The 20,067-nt window shown below is 36.0% G+C and overlaps 1 protein-coding gene across 3 annotated transcripts in view; it reads right to left on the bottom strand.

Moving 5' to 3' along the window:
- Positions 1-20,067, bottom strand: part of UPF2 (UPF2 regulator of nonsense mediated mRNA decay) — a 110,021-nt gene that overhangs the window by 82,857 nt on the left and 7,097 nt on the right. For all 3 annotated transcript variants that reach the window (XM_075552384.1, XM_075552385.1, XM_075552386.1), the window contains exons 3-5: positions 19,130-19,909; positions 6,265-6,425; positions 2,673-2,870 (exon numbers count right to left, since the gene is read on the bottom strand). In XM_075552384.1, the coding sequence (XP_075408499.1) occupies positions 2,673-2,870; positions 6,265-6,425; positions 19,130-19,909 (1,139 nt within the window). The remainder of the gene's footprint in view (positions 1-2,672; positions 2,871-6,264; positions 6,426-19,129; positions 19,910-20,067) is intronic.

Genomic DNA, 20,067 nt, shown 5'->3' with positions numbered 1-20,067 from the left:
CTCCTGAGCAAGGTGGAACAAAGGGAGGGAAGGGCACACTCCTCTTCCTCCCCACCTGCTTCCTCTCACTCTGCTCATGCCACTGCTGCCAGGTCCTCTGCCCCCCCCTCCCGCAGCAACAGTGAGAGGAAAACCAGAAGTGGGCTACCATCGTAAAGTTTTAATATGGTAGTCACACAATGTCCAAGTCATATAACGTCCTATTTCACAAAATGTATGAAGGACATTAAGCGATGTGTATCTGTGTATTTCTCCCACGAGGAACATACACAACCCTGATTAGTTAACCTCTTGGTGCTTTACTTTTCTCACATGAAAAAGAAGGATAACAAGAAAAAACAATTCCTATGATTGTTATGAGGATTAAATGAGTTCAATAAAAATTAAGTTCTGTAATTAAGTCAATTCCAACATAAGGCAACCCCGTATGCTGCGGAGTACAAGTGCATTCCACTGGATTTTCAAAGCTGAGACTTTTGGAAAGAGATCACTGGGCCTGATTTCTGAAGCATTCTGGATAGCTTTAATGTGCCAACCTTTCAACTACTTGTTGACCGCTTAAGCACGTATGCAACCGAGGAGACACTTGGATTTCGTAACCAATATTCTCTAATATAAAAGTAATTTAAAAAAATTTCTCCTAATCCTTGTTACCACACCCCCTTGTGTCCTGTTTTCAAATGCTACAATTTAGTGCGATTCCTTCAAAAAATCTGGTGTACTTTGTTACATGGTAGGTTACACGCCTTGCATAGATTGATAGGCTCCTTCTCCATGGTATAAAAACAAAGTGAAAAACCCACCAAACCAAACCCACTGCCGCTAAGTTGACGCTGCTAGCAACCTGTAGGACGAGGTCGAACTGCCCCACAGGAATTCTGAAGCTGTAATCTTTACAGGAGCAGTTCTAATGCTCTTCCTCCCACTGAAGGGCAGGTGAGCTTGAATCATTGATTTTTCGGTTAGCAGCAGCGTGCCTAAACCATCGTGCCACTCAGTTTCCTTAAACAAGAGAAAGAAGCTACTTGTATGATGGGAGAGAACATTCCATTATTAGTGCAGGAAAGAAACTACTTAATGAACTCCTCCTCTGGGATTGTTTTGTCATGTTTATTAGGAGTCATCCATTGTCTCCCTATCCCTAAAGTGAAGTTGAACTGACTAGTTGCTTAAGAGTTCTGTTCTTGCTTTATTTAGGTTGCCTAATCTAACCTCTACTATAGGTTGAAACTAAATTAAGCACTTTTTTTTTTCAAATCAGAAAATTATTTTATGAAGAATATTCTATATTGGAACAAAAAGTCCTTGGGAATGAAAAGTAAAGCACTTAGTTTTTGCTATTTACTTTTTATTCCACTACTGCCTTTGTTCACTTGCAAAGAAATATGGCCTTAGAATTTTCTTTTTGCTGCAAACATTTCAAAACTGAAAATATGCATCCTTTGGCACACAAATCTTGCCATGAGCAAAACTTAACTTTGTGTATTTATTTGCACAATAAGAACACCAGGAACTTTTGACCCATTTTAAAGCAGTTTTAGGGAAGAAAAAAAAGGAAGGATAACTACACGTGGATTAGCCCCATGGTCAATGCCCTCTGACCAAGAACCAGACATGTGAATAACTCTGCTACCATGTAGAATGCATTGGGAAGTAGATTACTGCACATGCTGTTAGGTTAAAAGTTAGTGCCCTGTCATTTGATCTCCCTTATGATCCATTTAAATTTCTTCTAGTTTTTAAGATTTTCTGCTTTCTTTCAACCGAGGCTTTTATCTGTTTGACTTGGTCATTGTTAGGTTTGTTTTCTTTCTGTATGTGAATTCCAGAATAGGTAAATCCAGAAACCATAACTGGATTCATGGCTCCTGGGTACAGCAGGGAAGGCTGGGGGAATGAGAAGCTATTAACAGTGAGTACAGAATGAAGAAAATGTTCTAAAACTCATGGTGGCGACGTCTGCACAACTCTTCTTGATGAGATTGGATTAGTATATGTGAATTATATGCTAATAAAACTGTGGGGAGAACAAAAACAGAACACCACAGTACCCCCAACCAAAAAAAAATTTTTAAAGACCACGTGGCAGGGGTTTTGTTTTTATGATAAGCTAATTATAAGAGCCTCTTTATTTTTTTTAATTCAAAACATAACAGTTTATTTAACCCACACGGTTGGAGAGTGTATTTTGTACTCCTATTTGAAAGTCATGGGGGTCCTTTTATTAATAAAATGATTACATGGATGTTAAAAAAAAGCTGGCAGTCAGCTCCTCACACTGTGTTAATGATCTCAAAGCTGTTGATGTTTCTAAAGTAGTTTCTCCTCACATTTGGAAAGATCTAGCTTAGAAAGAGCATTCCAGATAACAAGCATTACAGTGGTAACACTTTTGCCAAGAGTCTAAAAAGAGAAATTCTCCTCACCAAGTCCTCATATGAATCCATCCCAGTATATTACACCTAAGCATTTCAAATTAATTCACCTTAACTTAAATGTACTACTGGATTAGAGATGGCAGGCAGCACCATTCATGCTCTAGTCCATGATTCTATCATTTAATCAAATGAGCCAATGTTCATATTGTAGCAGTAATAACTACATTAAATAAATACAACTTTGAAGCTAATCTGTATAGCACATACTATAAATACTTTCCCTCTAGAATTTACCTTTAGAATCATCTTTGTTGGAGTCTTTATTCTGACAACTTTTTTCATTATCTTTAAACAAGATGGCTGGAACAAAAGCTTTCAAATCAATGAGGTTTTCATAAAAATTCCGAGCGTCTTCATCTTCCCAAATGCCACCTTCCAAGTCATATTCTCCAGGCTTCCCAGGTGTGAATATATCAATTCCAGGCCCATGCTCTACAATTAAATAAATCACAGGAAATTAATACCATTAAAGGGTACAAGATGGCAAACATGACAAAATAAGCTATTTTAGACTTTCAGTTTTATAGCTATTGAAGCTTCAGTGTTTCAATTAATAGAAGTTTCTTCAATCAACAAGGACATGGGATTTATACATATGACCAACCATCTTTATCTTACCAAATGTAAATACAAACTTTTAAGCACTGAAAACAGCAAAAAGAATCACATACAATAAAGATGTTTTTCCTCTTAATTTAAGCAAATAAAGAGAGCTTAATTAGTGATTTGATGTATTAGCTCTACCTAATGAAGCTTAAAAGCAAAATAATAAATGTGTATGCTTGGCTATTCCTATAAAAATCCCTCTTAAAGTCCCACTACCCAAATGAACATTTCTTTAATGACTCCGAATCATCTGCACTGCTTTACATGCAAACCAGAGAAATGTGTGAACCTGTGTAAGGTAGAAACCTGCCAGGAAAGAAGATTCAATTATTTTTCCCTTGAGAGAGAGCAATAGTAAAATGGTCAGACTACACAGTATCATAGGTGGGAACCTGCGAGACTGGAGGCGGGGGAGACAGTCTCATGCTGGTGGTCCCAAGTTTCACAGGACTGTCTATACCTTAGTAGCCCATTAATTCAGCAGCATTCCTCCACTTGGTATAATTCTAGACATACAGCAGATAGTCATAAATGCTACTCAAGTGATACATTAACTTGAAACGATGATGACGAAACACAGGACCTCAGTAGTTGGAGGAAACCTAGAGGCACATATCTCTCTCTCTCTGTCCCCACCTTTGTATAAAACTAGTTTCCTAAACTCAAAACATTGAAGGAGAGATATGTTCTACTTCATTATTCTGAGACAATTCAGGAATTTATCTATTTTCACTGAAATTATTTCCAAACAAAAATTGTGACTTGAAGAATAACCAGAACGATTAAAAATAACTTGTAAAAGTTAGAATACCTAGGAAGAAAAGGGGAACGTGGGGGGAGAAAGGGGAATCGACCACAAGGATCAACCTATAACCCCCTCCCTGGGGGATGAACAACAGAAAAGTGGGTGAAGGGTGACAGAAGACAATGTCAGATATGAAAATAATCTATAATTTATCAAAGGTTCATGAGGGAAGAAGGGTGGGAGAGGAATGAGGAGCTGATATCAAGGGATCAAGTAGAAATAAAATGTTTTGAAAATGATGATGGCAACATATGTACAAATGTGCTTGACACAATGGATGAATGTATGGATTGTGATAAGAACTGTATGAGCCCCAATAAAATGATTTTAAAATAAAAATTAAAAAATGTGAAGTAGCAAAAAAAAGATGTTTAAGAGCCCCAAATAAAAGTATTTAATAATTTTTAAAAGTTAGATACATTAAATGTCATTAGAAAGAACTATAGCAAGCGGCCACAAAAACAACAAAATGCTGGCTCCCTACTTTATTCCTCTATTCCTTACAATTATATTTAAATTCAACTTTTAGAATAAAGATGGAAACTACCTCTCTAGATGGAACTCCAAAACCCAAACTCAATCGCCATCTAGTAAATGCAGTCTCATAGCGACTCTGTACGACAAGGTAGAACTGGCCCTGCGAGTTCAACCCTGAACTGGAGCAGAAAGTCCGGTCTTTCTCCCAAGGAGCAACTAACTGGTGGTTTCTAACTGCTGACCTTGCGGTTAGCAGCCCAATGCATAACCACTATGCCACCAGGGCTCCTCTCCAGACAGATACTGTAAATAATAATAATATAGATGAACTTGAAAGCAGAAATATAAATCAGAGCAGAAAAAAAGTACTAAAGAAAAAAAAGAACACCAAGAATCTGTAAGTCAGCCTCAGATGGTTTAATGGAGATGTAATTGAACTCCCCTGGATAGAGAGGAAGAGGATATATTTACATGGATAGAATAGTCACTATTTTCCAATTTTTTTCCCTTTTTTAAAACATTTTATTAGGGACTCATACAACTCTTATCGTGATCCACACATGCATCAATTGTACAAAGCACATCTGTACATTTTTTGCCCTCATCATTTTCAAAGCATTTGCTCGCCACTTAAGCCCTTTGCACTTAAGCCCTTTTTTCTCCTCCCTCCCTCATTTTCCAAATTTAATAAAATTGTAAATTCAGTTTTAAGTTCAGTGACCTTCAAAAACAGAAAATAAAATCACATCAAGCCATACCATAACAAAGTTGCTTGAAATCAGTGCTACAAGATTTTAAAGGCGTCAGGGAAAAATTATACATTATATAAAGAACAAAAGACAATAACAACAGCAGATTTAGTATTGCAAACAAAACAAGGTAGATGACAGCATTTTTTGTAGCAGCAAGAGAACACTCGGCCTAAAATTCTATTCCAGTAAAAATATCATTCAAAAATGACAGAAATGCTGTATGAGCCCTGAAGAAAATGATAAAAATAAGACAGAACCTTGTTGAGATCTATTATTGATGAAAATACCATATAAACCCGAGTAAAGGCAAGTTTTTCAGCATATTTTATGCCATTTTTGTGGTTAAATTAGGTGCCTTGGCTGATATTCAGGTCAGCTTATAGTAGAGTATATGCGGTACTTTAAAAATCCTTTTGAAGCAATTTAAAATTAGAAGATATCCTTTACCACTAAAAAATGTTCTAATATGAGTAATCAGAGAAAAAAATTGTATAAAAATAAAACTAAATCAATACCAAAATGCTGTATACTATGAAAAGATGATCTAAAATATAATAAATACTTAGAAATTTCTGAGAAAACAGCCAGATTCAACTAAAATACAAACTATGGGCTACTTATTTTCATGAGATAAGAAAAATTATGTTTGATGACATAATAAAACTATATTCATAGTGAGAAAGTTATTTCTTAGTTATGTGTAAAATACAATTATATACAAATATAAAATACTAATTTTATAAAATATAAAATTTTTTCAGAAAATGATTCTATACAAATTACTTCTTTTAAAAGCGATTTCTTCACATACTAGCATGTTATACTTATCTAACTATATATACATCAATACATTTATTTATTACCTATTTAAGTTTATGACATGTCCAAGAATATTAAGAGCCCTATTATATGAAGGATAATAATACATATGGAAAATATATTGCCTCACAAGATGATGAAACAATTTATCTCATAAAACTACAAGGCTGTAAGCTTTAACTATAATATTGTATCATTCAAATAAAAGAACTGAAAACAAGGATAAATTAGAATCCATCTTCTTATTAACTATTTAACATAATAAATGCATTTTTAAGATTTAAAATTTCAATAGCAGAAATCTGAGAAGGCCAAAGTTAACTGATCAGTATTTATAAAAGCTTGCTTGTTTTTAAGGACATTTTACCTTCAGGTGTTGGTTTATCTTGAGGAAGATCTGGCATATTTTCATCCAAAAGGTCTGCTAAGGATTGAGAATTTGCCAGCAGCTTTTGATAAGACATAGCAAATTCTTCATATTGTTTATGTCTATCTTCACTTAGCTCCCCTTTAGAATGTAGAATACGCCTGTAAAAATAAAATAATCTGATAATTCCATCAATTTGATCATGTATTTTTTTATCGGCTATGTTCCACAAAACAAGTTCTTCTACACAAACTTTAAATTTTCAGTCACTTATTTTTACTACTGTAAGTTGTATCTGAAAATTTTAATTTTTAAAATCAAATCCATCTAAGTAACTAAATTTTAAAACTAGCTCCTCAAAATATGAGGTCTGATTAATAATTATAGCTGTACAATGTCATACTTAAGGAGCCCTAATAGCATAGTGAATGAAGCAGTGGTCAAAAGAAGAGGTTTGATGTTCCCCATAAGACTGGGAACCTGAGAGCAGGTCTACACTGCCCTCTAGCTAACTATGAATTGGCACTAACTTGACAGCAGTGGGTAGGCTTAATACCATTTTAGACAATATACCACCAAACTAAAAATCTTTTATTGTTTTTTACACCCATATTTTTCTAACATTTATCAGAATTATATAATGCCACAAAATAAGTGACTTTTAAAAAGAAAAGGAAAAAGGTTATAGAAAGGAAGGCTGAAACATCTTTGAAACTTAAATATCCACAATGTTCTGAATCAAAATTATCTAGAAAAACCTCGCTTTCAGCTCTCTTTCACTCAATTCCCTGCCATGCAAGGACCAGTTATTTATCCAGTAAACAAATATTTACATAGCAACCCACTTGAAAAAGGCCAAGGCATTCTGAACAAAGAAGCAAATACTATTCCACTCTATAAGCCATACACCAGAGTAAGCCCCCTGAAATGAGAAATGTTAAACAACTGAAAAGTATCAAACTGTAAAATTAAATAAAGGCTGAGACTTCCAAAGGCGGATTAATTTTTTTCTATATTAAATATTTATTTGAATTATATAAGCAGAGTATCAAACCCAACCTATCACTGTCATTCAGTCTACAACTCATAGCAACCCTAACCCAGAGCAACTGCATACAGTTTCAAAAAGTTAATACTTTTAACTAATTTTCAAAAAGTTTTTTGAAGTTCTTTGAAAAAATTTTTTCTCTTACAAACAATAAAAAAATTAGTTAAACTGATATTGTATGTGATGTTATCTTCTAAAAAGTTATAGAAAACAAAGTTGAAAAAATGTGTACTTATTCACCCATACTTACTTACTAGGAACCGTTTTCAAATGTTCCCATCTTCCCCAACTCCATCAACCTTTTTGTTTAAATGCCCGTAACACTCCAAATGATAAAATTTTACATTTTAGAAAAACTCAAGTTTCAATTACAAGCACATCCTTTATCAATGCAGTTACTATTCATTAAAAACAATCATTTTTCCTTCTTTTAAAATCTAGGTCTAAAAATGATAAAATCTTCATACATATTCTTATAATATACACTAAATTAAAATTTAAAACTGTTAGACAGTAACCAACATCAGCAGAATGGAAAAATAGTTCATCATACTACAGGCTACTTTTTTCTTTTAAAATGTTGGTAGTACTGAGCAGCTATTTTGTCTCTTCCCAGAGCAATTTTAGTAGCAAAAGCAAAGTTTTCTCAGAAAGTTTTATGAATACATTCTAGAAATTTATACATACATCCAAAGTATTTTTAAATGCTTTTATCTATAGAAGAAGCTTATGGAATTACTTTGAATAAGCTTGCTAGAACATAAAAAATAGTTCTAACAGATCTTTTTTTAAGTCATTACCATCAAATAGATAAAAATTATTCAGCTATATACTACTCAAAAGTAGGCTACTCTAAAATGTTCTGCAATGTTAATAAAATTGTTAATTGTATAAATTCAGGTGTTTTCTGTGAAGCAAAATAAGTTAAATATGTTAAAAGGGACAGCAAGGCCCTATGGGATTTCAGATCCTGTCAATTAAGATGTAACAGGAATTCAGTACTTAAAAACAAACTCAAAAATACCTCAGAATAAAATAACCTGGAACTTTATTTCACCAACAAATTTTGATTCTGGACATTTGGAAAGCATCCAGTTCACTTATATGTACAATACTCATATATAGAATACAGTGCAGGTTTTCTGATGCATAAGCAGTAGAAAGTTGATGACTATTTTATCAGAATGGATTAACTGCCTAGTACATAGTATCAACCTCCAGTTCAAATATTTGCCTAGAATTTTTCACTTAATAAATGCAAAATGATTTAATTCTACAATGGTTCCATTATGCATTAATTCCAATTACTCAGTCTTACAGAAAGCAAATTAAAACTTTAAGTCTTCAGAGATACTCCCTGTCCTCCCAGAAACCCAAGTCCATAGTAAAATGTCTAAGCAGCACCAACTTATCTAACTACTTAAGTAACAGTGCACTTAGGTTATTAATAGACCTCAAGAAAAAAGAAAACTGAAATTTAGTTGGTGTGGTTTTGGTCATATTTACACTGAGCACCTTTTAAGCAGTGCAGGATACTAATGAAAGGAACTGCAAGCTTTCTGTAGTGTACAAACTTACAGACATCTGTTTTCAACACATATTTACTGAACATCTGACTAACTTCCCAGCATGCAGTACAGCTCTAGGGGCCAGAATACAAAAAGGGAACTTACAACACACTTTAAGAAGAGAAGCAGAACACTTCAAATCCCAAAATCATTTAGAAGCTATCATGAAAATAAAGCCTTTTAAAATATACTGTATACATATCAAGTTTTGAGTTTATGAAGTTGTTGGAAAAAACGTTCAGTTTGATTAAATTTTAGAAAAAATATAAGCAAAATCAGGTTGAAGATATGACATCACACCATTTAATTACAATCTGTTCATAAACACACCTACTACATAAAGTTGAACTAAGCTATTCTTTTAAGAATATCATAAATCAGAGGCCAATAAAGTTTTTCTGGAAAGAGCTACACATTTGTCCCAACTATTCAGTCCCACAGCTACAGTACAGAGCAACCATAGACAATATGCAAACAAAAGCGTATAACTACATTCTAATAAATCTTTATTTCTGGTTACAGAAACTAGAATTTCAAAAGTTTCATATTTTACAAAATATTCCTCTGCCCCCAACCATTAAAAAGGTAAAAACTACTGTCAGTTCACAAGCTGCATAAAAACTAGTGGTAGGTCTCTAACATGGCCCACCTATTTGTAGTTTGCCAATCTCTATGATAGATTTAAATGAATCAGTACCTCTGGTTAATGTTACACAAACTATCTCATTCCTTCTCATATCATTGCACCAAAAAATGGTACTGACATCTTTTTGCAAACTAAAAATTCAGTGAAAACATAAATTCATGCTTATTCATTACAATGCAAATATAAGAAAGTAAATCTCCTTCATCTAATACATAAGGCATCACAGCCTGGAAAAACCCTGAAGGTTCATCAATCCCTAACTGAAGAGTGAGCTTTAAGAGAGTCCATTCTTGAATCAAGCATCATAGCTCACATTTTTAAAAAAATCATTCACATATAAAAAATCGTAATATTAAGATACATATCTTGATTTCCCCATTTTTCTATTTTATAACTATTGTTTGACTTGACATATTTTTTACAGGTTTACTTTGTTACTTTGTTTTAAAAAGTAGGTTTAAAACAAGCTATCAAAGTTTAAGAAGTCTAACATTCCAATTTCAAAATCACAAAATGGCACAAAGAGTTCTCATTCAAAAGTCTTTCAGAAGAACTAACTAGACAATATAACTAATGACAGCGAATTACCAGTTTCTGCTAGTCTGCTCACCTAAAGGTTGGCAGTTTGAACCCACCCAGCAGTACCTGGCAATCTGTTTCCCTTAAGATTAAAGCGAGGAAAAGTCAATGGGTGCAGATCTACTCTCTTACCAATGGGGTCACCATGAGTCAGAATCAACAGCTTAGATGCCCTTACACCTATAAAATCACTACATTTCTCACATGTATCTGAGAGGTAGATGTTGTTAGGTGCCACTGAGTTAGCTACAACCCATAGCACCTTTTGCACATCAGAACAAAACAATGCCCAGTCCTGCGCTATCCTCACAATTGTCTCCATGCCTGAACCCATTGTTGCAGCCACTGTGTCTATCCATCCCCTATAAGAGCCTTCCTCTTTTTCCCTGCCCCTCCACTATTATCATTTTATAGATGAGGACTGAGCACAGAGAGGTTTCTAGGCTCACAAATTGAGTAACTGAGTAAAATAAGATTTGAGCCCAACCAGCCTGGCTCCAGAATCTATGTTCTTAACTATTAGACTACACTGCCTTTGAAATGAAAGTTAAATTAGCACTTTGGATTATATATAGATATTAAAATGTCTCTCACCAAACCCATCAAATGAAAGCCTTCCCCGAGAAGAGCGCTTGTTTTCTATCCTTGGTACAGTGGCTTTGATATTTGGAAAGGTAAGTACAAACTCACTCGAAGCTTGCTGTGCAGACCTCTTTAAAGTGTTGGGAATCAAGGACGTCACTTTGAGGAAGACAGTGCACCTAGCCTCCTCAGCCATGAGATTTTCCACTGTCTCGTATGCATGTCCAGGTTGGACACTGAATAAGGAAGCCCACAGAAGAATCAATGCATATGAATTAAAGTGCTGGCAAAGAACACGGAAAGTGCCAAGGACCATCCGAAGAACAAACAAATGTGTCTTAGAGGATATGCTTAAGTGAAGACTTCATCTCACATTTTTGGACATGTTATCAAGAGAAGCTCGTCCCTGGAAAAGGGCATCTATTTGGTACAGAAGAAGAGCAGCAGCGGAAAGAGGAAGACGTTTGATGAGATGGACTAGCACAGCGGCTAAAACAATGGGCTCAAACCTAGCAATTGTGAGAGCAGCACAGGACCGAGCAGCATTGCACTCTGTTGTACATGGGAGCTAATACGACAGCAACCAACAAGTGACTCACATTTGCTAGATGGCTTAAAAATAAGTAAAGACACTAACTGCAGACAATGATGGATACTATGTAAAATAATAGACAAACGTTGAAAAGACCCTTAGAAAATTTATGGAAAAAAATGATTCTATCACTAGCTGTTACATTGACTGAACAAGTCCTTGAAATCCAAAAGCTGTTCTTAATGACCTTCAAAACACGGATTCCTTTCAGGATCATATGTTGGTCACACGTATGAATGTGAATACACTAAATAAATGTAAAGAAGCATTATCAACAGAAAAAATTTTAAATACCAAAGTCTACTGGAAAAAAAGCAGGACCTTCAATGTCAAGTTATTAATTTCATCTTCGATTAATCAAATGAAAAAAGAATATTTTGACAATTATAGATCTGATGTCCGTCATCACCCAAAATAACAGAAACCACCTGGCCCAAACCATTAAGAAATGGGGAGCTGATAACAGAGGCTCAAGTGGGAAGAGAATGCATTGAAAATTATGGCAGCGGCATATGTGCATAAATGTACTTGACACATTGGAGGAATGTATGGACTGCGTAAGAGATATAATAGCCCCCAATAAAAGTATTAAAAAAAATGAAATGATCATGAAGACTACCCAAGAGACACTACTGGGTTTTACTTTTCATCTCCTTAAGCATCCAATCAAATTTTCATGAAAATCTGCTTTAGAATTAAATTTTCTTTTGGTTTCATTTTCATTTAAAATTAATCTGGTAAGGTTTCTTAAAATCTTGGGGAAAGACATTAGAAGAGAATTTAAGTATAACTATTATTTAAAGGGGGTGTAGTAGGTTCCCTACTGAGCAGCTACTAATGGTCAGTGGCTCAGTGCAACCAGTCATTCCCCGGGCCAAAAGACGACACTAAGTCAGGAACGCCCAAAGGAAAGGTCCTTTCCTATAAAGTCACCAGGCGTCCAAATCAACTCAAGGGTAGGCGTTCGGTTTGTGGTCTGTACATATTCAACAAATATTTCACCAACAACTACATCACAGTCCTTTAAACAGAACTACAGAGTATCTGGGAAATGGTAACTACAGCATATATAATACTGGCAGTACCTCCTGAAATTTAAGGCAGAGTGATAGAGAATACTCAACTACAAGGTTTAACTTACCCAGAAAGTGAAACACTTCATCTGAAACTACAGTGTTTTCAAAGTTTCAACATTGCTAAAGTAACACCTTTTACAATAATCAAAGACACATTTTTAAAAAGAACATTGTACATATATTTTCCCCTCAACTTTAATTAAATCAAATTGCTTACTGCTGTTCAGACTGTAAACAATCAGGAAGGTCCTAACTCTTAAACGTTAAGAAGAGAAGCTGGCCACTAGTCCTACCAATTAAGGAGAAAAATGGATTAAGATTCTTCAGGATTCTTCAAGCAAGAATTTGGACTTAATGTATAATTTCTAAGATTTCGATATAATATACAAACTAGTCTTATAAGTTAATATTACGTTATGGCCAATAAAATTAAATAATTTCTTCAGCCAATTTTTATTATATACCAACATCTTCATTTATTTGTCTAACATTAGAAACTTTAAAAAATATTCCATTGAAATAAGTGGGTCAAATGAATTTTTAAGTAGAGTGTAAAGAGACCAAGATTCATTTATAAAATTTCAGTCTTCCAGGTTCAATAAAATAACCAAGACCATTTACTTTATTCAGTGCCATCGAGTCAATGATGACTCATAATGACCCTACAAGACAGGGTAGAATTGCCTTTGCGAGTTTCTGATCCAATGTAGCACTAAACTGAAAATAATAGAACATGTTTGACTTTTTTAAAACCCTTATTAACATATTAAATAAAGGCCTTAAAATTTTTAACGTATTACACAAGTCTTAAATTTATCACATGGCTTAACTTGATTTCTAACATTATGAATTAGAGAAACCTTACTGCTAAAAACCTCAAAACACTCCATGGATAACGACTGGAAGGGAGAAACTTAAAAATTGGTCATTTTAACAGGACACTGTCATGCATTCTCATACTAAAATAAAAAATCAAGGAAACTTAACAGCAGGCTAACTATAACTAAGGCTTCTGCATTAGTCTTTTCCTCCTGTCCTCTCCCTTCTCTGCCCTTGTCAGGTACTAGCATCAGTACAGAGGTTGCTTAAGCTGAAGCTAAGGTATGGAGTGACTTATTAGTCCTCCTGTCATTCTCTATTAAGATTCGTAGTCTCCAAATTATTGCACCTAGGAGACAAAGTCTCCCATGATAAAATGACTGAAAATATACTAAATTATACTAATAGCCTACTCTAATAAACATCGTTTCCTATCAAAAAAGGATGTTTCTATGAAAATGCCACAAAACTGTGCTATAAATACTATCTATATCCCAAATATTTTATCAGTGACTTGAATAATAAAGAACAGAAGGCTGTTTATCAAAACTGGATGTGACCACAGTTAAAATACACCTGTAATTGTTATTCAAAATTATCATTAGGCTGATATAATATGTGAAAGCATTTTTTAAGTTTAAAAGAATATACTTAAGTTTTAAAAATTATTTCACTAGTTCTCAGTAAAAAGAACTGCCCAGGCAGCTCTTCATTTGAAAAACTAGGCTTTTTGGTATATATAAGCCTAATGAAAAATTCAAAGAACAAGCATAACTAGTAAGAACACAGACAAGTGTTGGCAAAAATGCAAAAAAATTGGAGCCCTATTCTACCGATGCTCTGTATGTAAGTTTATGTAAAACGGTTAGCAATTCAAAGTTAGATATATACTTTTCAACTAAGGTTTTCCCATGTTTTATTTTGCTCTTATTATTGGTTTTTATTGTGTGTGTGTATGGTTTTTTGTTGTATGTTTTTCTCTATATGAAATGCACTCTAAGTAAATTTATAAAGACAGTAACTGAATTAAAGTTTCTTGGGTTTGGGGGGAAATAGGGAGCTAAGAACAATGAGTATAAAAAAGAAGAAAACGTCCTAAAATGATTTCAGTGGTGACTGAACAACTCTTCAATACACTTAAACTACCGCATAGGGGAACTGTATCAAAAAAAACTGTTAAAATTGTAAAAAAAAATCTATTAAAAGGACAACTAATTGATATAAAACCCTATGCAAGTTAAGATGAAAGACAGAAAGGAATACATCCAAAAACAAAAAGTCTTAAAAAATAGTAAAATGTAAAGAAACATTGGAGCATACTGAAGAGATGGGAGGTACTTCGATGAAACGGAGCATCTTGGCACAGTCTGCAAATATTAGCACAATCTATATTGAAAGACCACTTTAAAAATAAATTGTTGAAGGCAATCTATATAAAAAAGTAGCACATTAAAGTATATAATTTCCTACAAAAACTTTAAAAATGCTTCGTTGCAATTTACATACTTAAGTGTTAGTAGGTGAGTAGCTTTATTATAGTCTAACAGAAAGAAAACAGAACTAAGCCAAATGTAACCAAGCACTTTGAGTTAAATGTTAAGTCTGATTACAAAGCATTCTTAGCAAATGGTTGCCCTCATTACAATGGTTCCGAGAGCACTGAGAGTCTTTGGGAAGCACATTCAGAAGATGAATAATTTCCCGGGGCAAATAATTGTAAAATGGATTCTTGCATTGAAATAAATATACTGCAAATCCCTCTAATCTCTAAAGTTCTGTGATGCCAGTAAAGACACCGATAAACACAAAACCCTAAAAAAGTAGCCAATAAAAAGTACTCTAGCAATATCAGTTGTTGTATTAGGTAAAATATGCTGGAAAAAATACTATGAAAATAAGCACACACACCAAAAAAACCCATAAACCCACTGCCCATGAGTCCATTCCAACTGCGAGTGACCCTATAGAGTAACTAACCCTATGGGATTCTAAGGCTGTAAATATTTGGGGGGGACTGTAAATCTTTATGGGTGCAAAAAGCCTCATCTTTCTCCCATGGGGATACTGATTTCAAACTGCTGGTCTTACAGGAAACAGCCATGGCCTTACATAGGTTCCCAAGCGATAAATCTGTAAGGGAGGAGCAAACAGCATTATCTTTCTCCCCTGGAGTGGTTGGTGAGTTTGAACCATCAAACATGAGGTGAAACAGTCTAATGCTTAACCAGCAGCACTACTAGGGCTCCTTAAGGCACACTTCCAAAAAACCAAACGTACAGCTATCAAGATGATGTCAACTCACAGAGACCCTACAGGACAGAACTGCCCCTGTGAGTTTCCCAGAGAGCTCAAGACTACCTTTTTTAGGAGGCAAGTAGAAAGTCTCATCTTTCTCCTCAGGAGTGGCTGATCATTTCAAACTGCTGGATTGCAGCCCAACTCGTAACCACTACTAATGGATTAAAAAGGAACATGGTGGCTTTTTAATAATTCTCATGTTCTTGAAAAAGCACACAGTAAGAAACCTTAAAGAGATGAGAATTAAAGAACCACCATACAGCTTCTAATGCATTACTGACTATACAAATTTTTAAGCTACTCTCCCCAAAGTTTAAAACAATCTTCCCTATTCAACAGCCGAGAAAGATGACAACTTTTTTTTTTTCTTTAAGAATCACTGATGGGTAAAGAAAGAGGGATCAGACTTCAACCCGGTGCTCCAAGATGTGAATGCAAAATACCGGCATGGAGCAGGAAATCAATAGAGATGTCTGAGGGACAGGCCCCAATCCCAACAATGTGGACACTTGCCCCTCCACCCTGAAGAATTTCAGAGGACAGCACTGAAGCTGCAGCTCAGGAAGAGGGATATGTCTGAGGAGAGCATATGGGAGCAAACGAAGGGGGAGGAAGCAAGAGTGGAGCACATCCTGGCTCACCAAGACTTGAGGATGATGTCCCTGCTCAAAGCAGCCAATCCACAGAGAAAACCTTATGGCCTGTCCCTCTGAGACATGACATCTCTCACGGACCCATAGCCCTACAGGGACAACACTAGACAGTGTGGGAATTGCACCTGATCTGACCCAACCACAGTGAGGCAAAGCACTAAGGGTGTGCAACAGAACAGCAAGGGGAACAAAGAAACAAAGTGCCCAGGGAACACCAAAAATAGATTTTGGGGTCAAGGTGTGGCACCCCATCAGACTCAACCAGAAAACACTCCTAAAAGCCAACAAACAGTACCTGAACTATCTACAGGCTTTTCTTTTGTCATTGGCTTTGTTTTGCTTTGTTGCTTTGTTTTGCTGTCTTGTTTTGTGCATGTTATTATCTCTGCAGGTCTGTCTAAATAAGATAGACTGAATAAACAATCTGGAGGAGAAAACCATGAACAGACAGTTCCAGGGGACATGGGAAATGGGGAGGTGGCGGAAAGGAAGTCGTGTTAACAAACCCGGAGACTAGGGAACAACACGTGATCCAAAATCAGTGGTGAGGAGGGTGTAGGAGGCCTGGTTAGGGCTTGATCAAGGGCAATGTAACTGAGAGGAATTACTGAAACCCAAATGAAGGCTGAGCATGATAGTGGGACAAGAGGAAAATAAAAGGAAATAGAGGAAAGAACTAGGAAGCAAAGGGCCATTTATAGAGGTCTAAATATAGGCATATACATATGTAAATATATTTATATAGTAGGGTGGGGAAATAGATCTATGTGTATATATTTATAGGTTTAGTATTATGGTAGCAGATGGATATTGGGCCTTCACTCAAGAACTCCCCTTCAGTGTAAAAACACTTTGTTTATTAAACTGGCATTCCATGATGCTCACCTTCCGGACAAAATCGCTGAAGACAAAGCAGGTGTATAAACAAATGTGGTGAAGAAAGCTGATGGTGCCCTGCTATCAAGATACAGCGTCTGGGGTCTTAAAGGCTTAAAGGTAAACAAGTGGCCATCTAGCTCAGAAACAAAAAAATCCACATGGAAGAAGCACACAGCCTGTGTGATCACGAGGTATCGTAGGGATCAGGTATCAGGCATCAAAGAACAAAAAATCAAATCACTGTGAATAAAGAATGCAGATTGGAGATAAAAAATCCATCTGTAGGCAACTGGACATCCCCTTAAAGAAGGGTGACAAGGAGATGAGCCAGTCAGGGTGCAGTGTAGCAACAATGAAGCATACAAGTTTCCTCTAGTTTTTACATGCTTCCTTCCCTGTCCCCCCACCGCCCCACTATCATGATCCCAATTCTACATCACAAATCTGGCTAGACCAGAGGATGTACACTGGTACAGATAGGAACTGGAAACACAGGGAATCCAGGACAGATGATCCCTTCAGGACCAGTGATGAGTGGCGATACTGGGAGGGTGGGGTGGGAATGGGGAACCGATTACAAGGATCCACATATAACCTCCTCCTTGAGGGATGGACAACAGAAAAGTAGGTGAAGGGAGACGTCGGGTAGTATAAGACATGACAAAGTAATAATTTATATATTATCAAGGGTTCATGAGGGAGGGGGAGAGAGGGGAAAAAATTAGGAGCTGATACCAAGGGTTCAAGTGGAAAGCGAATGTTTTGAGAATGATGCTGGCAGCAAATGTACAAATGTAATTGTTACAATAGATTATGATGGGTTCTACGAGCCTCCAATAAAATGACTAAAAAAAAAATCACTGATGAGTACCAATGCGCTCTTAAATTCTTCTCACCTCTAAGTAACCTTCAGTCACGAGGCTCTAACCATATTGTCTCTGCACTTGTCTTAACCCTGTCCTGATAGTACTGTCCAATCTTACTTGCACATATGGTTATTACCTTGTCCAATATTACTTGCACAAATGCTCTTCTAAGTAAACCAATCACCTCCCAGCAGTAATCATTTAAATCAAGGCTCCCCTAGTGCACTTATGGGAACAGAAAAGGACACTGTCCCATACTAGTTCCTGAACAGCCATTTCAATAGCAATTTCAGATGTTCAGCCACGCAATGTACACAGCTGCAAAGTATCCATTCATATGCTGCGCTTCCCCTTTCCCCCCAATGCCTCAGCTCTTTTCTAAACCTCCCCTCCATTAAAGCTGACCTACAGCCTGCAATGCATCAACTTCTACCTCACTGATTCTTCTAGGGTACAGTGCTACATGCCAGTCTGTTCTATCTTGTAATCAAGGTTGCCCCTCACCCCCAGTCATGTGTACTTGTGCCATAGGCATCGTACCTTATTGAACTTGATGCTTTCAGAAAAAAACTGTACAAACTTTACATAGTTGCATTTAGGAAATTTTTTTCATAACGAATTTTGCACACAACATTCTAATATGAATGACTCCACTCTTTAAAGAGAATATAAATAATAACATCAAAAAGTTAAAATACATAACAGTGAAAGAAAACCTGTTACAGAAAACTCAAACTCCCTGCCACTGAGTCGATTCCAACCCACAGTGACCCTAAAGGGCAGCGTTGAACTGTCCCTGTGGGTTTCTGAAACTGTAACTCTTTAGGGGAGTAGAAAGTCTAATCTTTCTCCAGTGGAGCAGCTGGCGATTTCGAACTGCTGACCTTGCAGCTAGCAATCCAATGCACAAACACTACGCCAAGGGAGCAAGACCAAAATTTAGAAAAGGTTAAAGGTGACAAGTTGAAGTGACAGAAAAATGTACCTCTCGATTTTTAGCAGTTTTAAAAGTTACAAGAAAGCATGCCCACAAAGTGAAAGCTCCCATATACTTGTCAGATTCCCTTTAAGCCCAGAAACCACCTCTATTGTAGACTTACATTCACACAAATATTACACTTATAAATTTCCTGGAATGTTAAGAAATCACCTGCAATGAGCCCTTTTCCGTAAGTTCTTTCAATGGCATGAAGACTTTACATTTTTTAAGTATGAGCTCCAAAATAAATTCTCAATTCTGAGAAACATTTGAAAATCACCTGTTTTGTCTCTCAGTGTTCTGTAGCTCCCTGTGGTCCCTTTTCAGGTGTTTGGTCAAAGACGTAAAGTACTCCTTTAAAAGGTTCTGGAAAGGCTGCTGTTTCTCTGGACTAATTATCTCGCTAGGAGGAAAACTCAAATTAAACTTCTCGGCAGCACCCTTTACTTTCCTTGGTACAAGTCCAGCAATATCATCTCCACAATGTCGACAAAAGCTTATCACCACAGAAACATGAGTATGGGATTCTCGATCAGCATTAATAATATTTTTTAGCTGTTCATAGATTAAGGAAAGACCTTCCTTGTCCGTGAAAATCCCAACGATTGTCAATTCCGCAATGAACCGCAAGTCCGTTCTTAGCTTGGTAATGTTAGGTGTCTTTTCTTCTTTCCTTGCTTCAAAATGTTTTTTCCAGACCTGGAGAAGCGATGGGGCAAAGTCAGCGTAGCGCTGGTGAAAGAGAGAGCATAAGTGCACAGCACAATTCACATCAGATATTTTTAGCTTTGCCTCCACAATAGAAGCTACAGCTTCTGCAATGTATTTGCTTAAATTTAGGCCATTAAAATCATGGGACAAGGAGTCTCTCTGCTGTTCTGTAATAGTTTTTAGTTTCTTGACAAAAGCAGTATTCTTCTTCAAACTGGAGTCTAGTCGGCTAAAGAAATTTTCCTCTGGTCTGTTGTCTGGTGCATTTTGATTTTTGCTACGAAGTTCCTTCCTTAATTGGTGTCGTTCCCAAGCTTCCTGATGAAGCTGAAGAGACTCCTCTTTCTCTCTAAATTAAAAAAACAAACAAATGAGTAAATAAAATACCTTGCCTATTTTGAAGCCTCACTGACTAACCTCATCAGAGTGAAAGCCAATGGAAAAGTAATTATGTAAGTTTCTAAACCCAAGAATGAAAGATACAAAAGGCACCACTTTTAAAGGCAT

The sequence above is a fragment of the Tenrec ecaudatus genome, chromosome 6 (genome assembly GCF_050624435.1).
Source record: "Tenrec ecaudatus isolate mTenEca1 chromosome 6, mTenEca1.hap1, whole genome shotgun sequence".
Classification (NCBI taxonomy): domain Eukaryota; kingdom Metazoa; phylum Chordata; class Mammalia; order Afrosoricida; family Tenrecidae; genus Tenrec; species Tenrec ecaudatus.
Note: the sequence above shows the minus strand (reverse complement) of the source record. Positions and strands in the feature narration are given on the sequence as shown.